The sequence below is a fragment of the Primulina eburnea genome, chromosome 15 (assembly GCF_022965805.1).
Source record: "Primulina eburnea isolate SZY01 chromosome 15, ASM2296580v1, whole genome shotgun sequence".
Lineage (NCBI taxonomy): Eukaryota > Viridiplantae > Streptophyta > Magnoliopsida > Lamiales > Gesneriaceae > Primulina > Primulina eburnea.
The window spans coordinates 29,781,915-29,785,647 of NC_133115.1; the positions used below are offsets into that span (position 1 = coordinate 29,781,915).

General features: G+C 33.9%; 1 protein-coding gene across 1 annotated transcript; it reads right to left on the minus strand.

Annotated features, from left to right (window-relative positions):
• Positions 1-470: 470 nt before the first annotated feature.
• Positions 471-2,522, minus strand: LOC140814880 (loganic acid O-methyltransferase-like). The gene is made up of 3 exons (XM_073173978.1): positions 2,424-2,522; positions 1,633-2,289; positions 471-1,028 (listed from the first exon to the last, which is right to left on the minus strand). The coding sequence occupies exons 1-3, from the start codon at positions 2,484-2,486 to the stop codon at positions 687-689; spliced, it is 1,062 nt and encodes a 353-aa protein (XP_073030079.1). The 5' UTR covers positions 2,487-2,522; the 3' UTR covers positions 471-686.
• Positions 2,523-3,733: the final 1,211 nt, after the last annotated feature.

The following is a 3,733-nucleotide window of genomic DNA, read 5'->3' on the forward strand; positions in this document are numbered from 1 at the left end:
AAATTGTATTGATACTAAGAGTTTCAGTCTTGGCAGTGTTAAGTCCAAATTGAAATGGGTTTGTACAAATCTTTGTATAGATCAAAATCTTTTAGGGAATATCATATCTTCGAGATAGAAGGGATGACGTAGGAGTGTTTGAAATTTCCGAACATCTACAAATCTTGTGTTTTTCTTTATCAGTCTTATTCTATCTGTCCTTCAGTTATTTTTGCACTTTTATTGAGTTAACTATTTGACACTGACAACAAGATTCTTGAATATCAGTAATTATCACTAAACTGATTCATTATTCGAAAAAGTTATGAAAATTGTCAAGTGTTTATTCAAACCCCTTCTAAACACTTTTTTACTCCCAACCAATCCTAACACCGACCATAAAAACTTAAACATATCGACAACATGGTTACACAAGATAAGAAAAAATCATCGAGTTTCAGAAAATGTGTTATCCATTGCATTCAATTTGAAATCTCCCGCTACATTTGGTCTTACTTTATTTATTACATAATAACTGATTATTTCTTTTTTTTAAAATACATATATAATAAACTGATTTTTAATTTCGTGTTTGTTTGACATGTGATCAATAAAAAGAAGAGAAAATTCTTATTAATAACCATAAAATGTAGCATTAAGAATTGTCTTCCCTTTTGTCAAAGTACTTATTGTGAACCGAACCGTAGTCATTTTCGCACCAGAACTGCGAATATCTGAGCACCAACCTCACTTCCTGATTTATCCAGCATGTCATAAAGTTCTGATTTCTGCTGAATGGTCCTTTTAAAGAGTTCTTCAGCTGTTTTCCTTCCAAAATGTCTGAGAAAAGTTCCTTCCATGGCAGCTCGAAGGTGTATTATCGCACCGTCACGGTCCAAAGATGCTTCGAGGTCTGTTCTGGTGTTCCTTAGCTCCATTTTCACAACGCTGAAACACCCATTTTTATCCACGATTTTCGACATTTGTTTGACTGAAGGATATACGTGAGGGATGTTGAATGAGTCCACTTCATCTTGTTTTATCAGTCCCTATAAAGAAAAAATAAATTAAATGATGTCGTAACTAAGGTTAATACCAACATTACCACCCGTGAAATCACGATACTACAGAAAATATACAATTAAAAAAAAGTATCTAATATTAACTCCTGGTTTTTTTTCAAATCTTGAAGACACAAATCATCATGCTTTCAAGTTTTGAACACATATATACGTCCTTGACCGTATGTGTTTTCAGGGTTATGTGCGCTCAAAAGAAACAAAAGGGAATTAATACTCAAGTTGAGTGTCACCAATCACGTTATTTCACATGGATAGTTTATGTAATTAAACCATAACTAAATTGCAAACGTAAGTCGATAGCGTGAGATATTTAATTTATAAAAATATTGAATGTCTGGGAGTCGTGATAATAATTTTTCCTTGTAATATATATTAACTTGTACTCGTCAAAATTTAAGCATCCATGCATTTAACTCTAATTTGGCTGACAAACAGTTTATTTTTGTAAAAACAGTTGGTACATAGGTGTTATCATGTTCAAATCACAAATTTCTGAAAAACATGTCTCTTGTAAATAATCTCACACATTAGAAGTTTGAAAAATAAACAAGTAAACCATCTTCCATATTACCTCTTTTACCATCGCAATGAGGATGGATTCGACGAAACGAAAAGTTATTCCGACATGATTTGCAAGAACTCCATCAGGCACACCAGGCGAGATTATCACAATCATTCCCCCTCGCACGATCTCTTTCCCTCTCGCATTTAAAAATCCGTCCATATCCTCATCGAATTGTGCTGCATAAGCAGACACAACTTCATCCCTTGCGTCCGTATAGTGAATTTTACCTTTATTCCACGCCTTAGAGTTTTTGTCAACCAGTTGTTCAGGTATCTTGGAAAGCCAATGGATTGAAGAAGCGCAATATGCTAAGCAAATGGATGAGTTTGGGAACAACCGGCCTCGAAAAGACCCTGGAACCCCAGCTGCATAGTAGTTCCTATTAACAGGAAGAGATGCAAATAGGGTATTGAAGTCATTAGAAACTTGGTCGTTGAAAAAAACTTGGAATTCGAGGCAGCTGGAATCGTTGGCTTGGGAGCGATACTTTTGTTCGATGGCATGGATTATATTTTCCATGGCTAAGAAAGTGTTGGGTCCAGTGGAACAACCCAAATCTGTGATTGTGAACGTGTTTGAAGTTGATGACATCAGGGTTTTCACGTCAACACTTTGGATCAGGACATCCTTGATCAGGTTTTTCGCCGAATTGAAGCCCGTTCGCTGTCACATAATGAAAGAAATCAAGACGAATTTTTTTTAAGAGACTCGGATATATTCATGTATTTCGAAAACCCGGAAGTACGTAACGAAAATATATGTTCGGAGAAAATTAAAGAGAAGAAGAAATGTGGAACCTGGTAACTTGAATTGTTGGCATAGCTATATGTGCCACTGCCTGCATTCATTGGAGCTGCCATTATGCCTCTTCTTGGATTTTCAAGCTTACTTTTGATATGTTCTCTGTTTGTAGTTGGCCTCAATGGAATGTAATTTATAGGAAAAATTTGTAGATTATTTAAAATATTATATGTAAATATAAAATTGTTTAAATACAAAAATTATAGTATTTCAATCTCGGGAAGTCTCGGGAAGAACAAATACTTTTGCATGACAATTTAATAGCAAAAACTTGTGTGAGACGGTCTTTTGGGTCGTATTTTGTGAGACAAATATCTTATATGGGTCATCCATGAAAAAGTATTACATTTATGCTAAGATTATTACTTTTTATTGTGAATATCGGTAAGGTTGACCTGTCTCACATATAAAGATTCGCGAGACCGTCTCACAAGAGACCTACTCCCATTTAATAAGTTGTCCCTATCCAATTATTTTAGTAGGGTAGTTTGAACTTAAAAGTGTTTTTCGTAATCTTCTTTATTTTTAAAAGCATTCGATTTTTGTGTTTAGTTAGGTTTTCGTGATTAATAAACGTTAGAGAACAAAAGGTAGAGGGACCTGTTGGACACATCTTCTGGGAGATTCATCACTGGGCCTTTCGGATATGAGTGAGTTTTATGTGAGACCGTCTCACGGATCTTAATCTGTGAGACGGGTCAATCTTACTCATGTTCACAATAAAAAGTAATACTCCTAGCATAAAAAGTAATATTTTTTCATGGATGACCCAAATAAGATATCCGTCTCACAAATACGACCCGTAAGACCGTCTCACACAAATTTTTGCCTTCGAATAAAAGCATGGGTTTGCAACCGTTAGTGCTTTTAATAGAGGAGTGATTAAATTTATAAATTAAAAAAAAGTTGGTAAAAAATAGGAGTGGATATTGTTTAGAAACAAAAGTGAAATTGAAAGTCTTGAAATGCTACAATGCTTGATAAATAAGTGATTCTGATGATAATATTTTTACCATAATCTAGCTTCTGGATTTCAATTAAATTAAATAGAAGATAAACAAACACGTTATGAGTTTAAGAAACACACAAAATTGAAATTTTTAATAATTTCAATATAAAGTCAAAATTCTATATTTTTTTGTTGTGATAGTAAACAATCCTAAAATGGTTTAAAGTTAAAGCCATAATTCGGTTCCTCGTTACAAAACCTACTTTTCTCAATTTCGCCGTATACATTTTAATAAATATTCCCTCGGAAAAGTTTTTGCCGTATCTAATCTGCCTAATTATGGGCTAGTTAATTTAT

Excerpts from the sequence above, each read along its gene's own strand:
- LOC140814880 (XM_073173978.1), bottom strand. The coding sequence starts at position 2,486 with ATGGCAGCTCCAATGAATGCAGGCAGTGGCACATATAGCTATGCCAAC. Across the intron at positions 2,290-2,423 it reads CCAACAATTCAAGTTACCAG|CGAACGGGCTTCAATTCGGC; the intron begins GTTCCACATTTC and ends ATTATGTGACAG. Across the intron at positions 1,029-1,632 it reads TCATTGCGATGGTAAAAGAG|GGACTGATAAAACAAGATGA; the intron begins GTAATATGGAAG and ends TTTTCTTTATAG.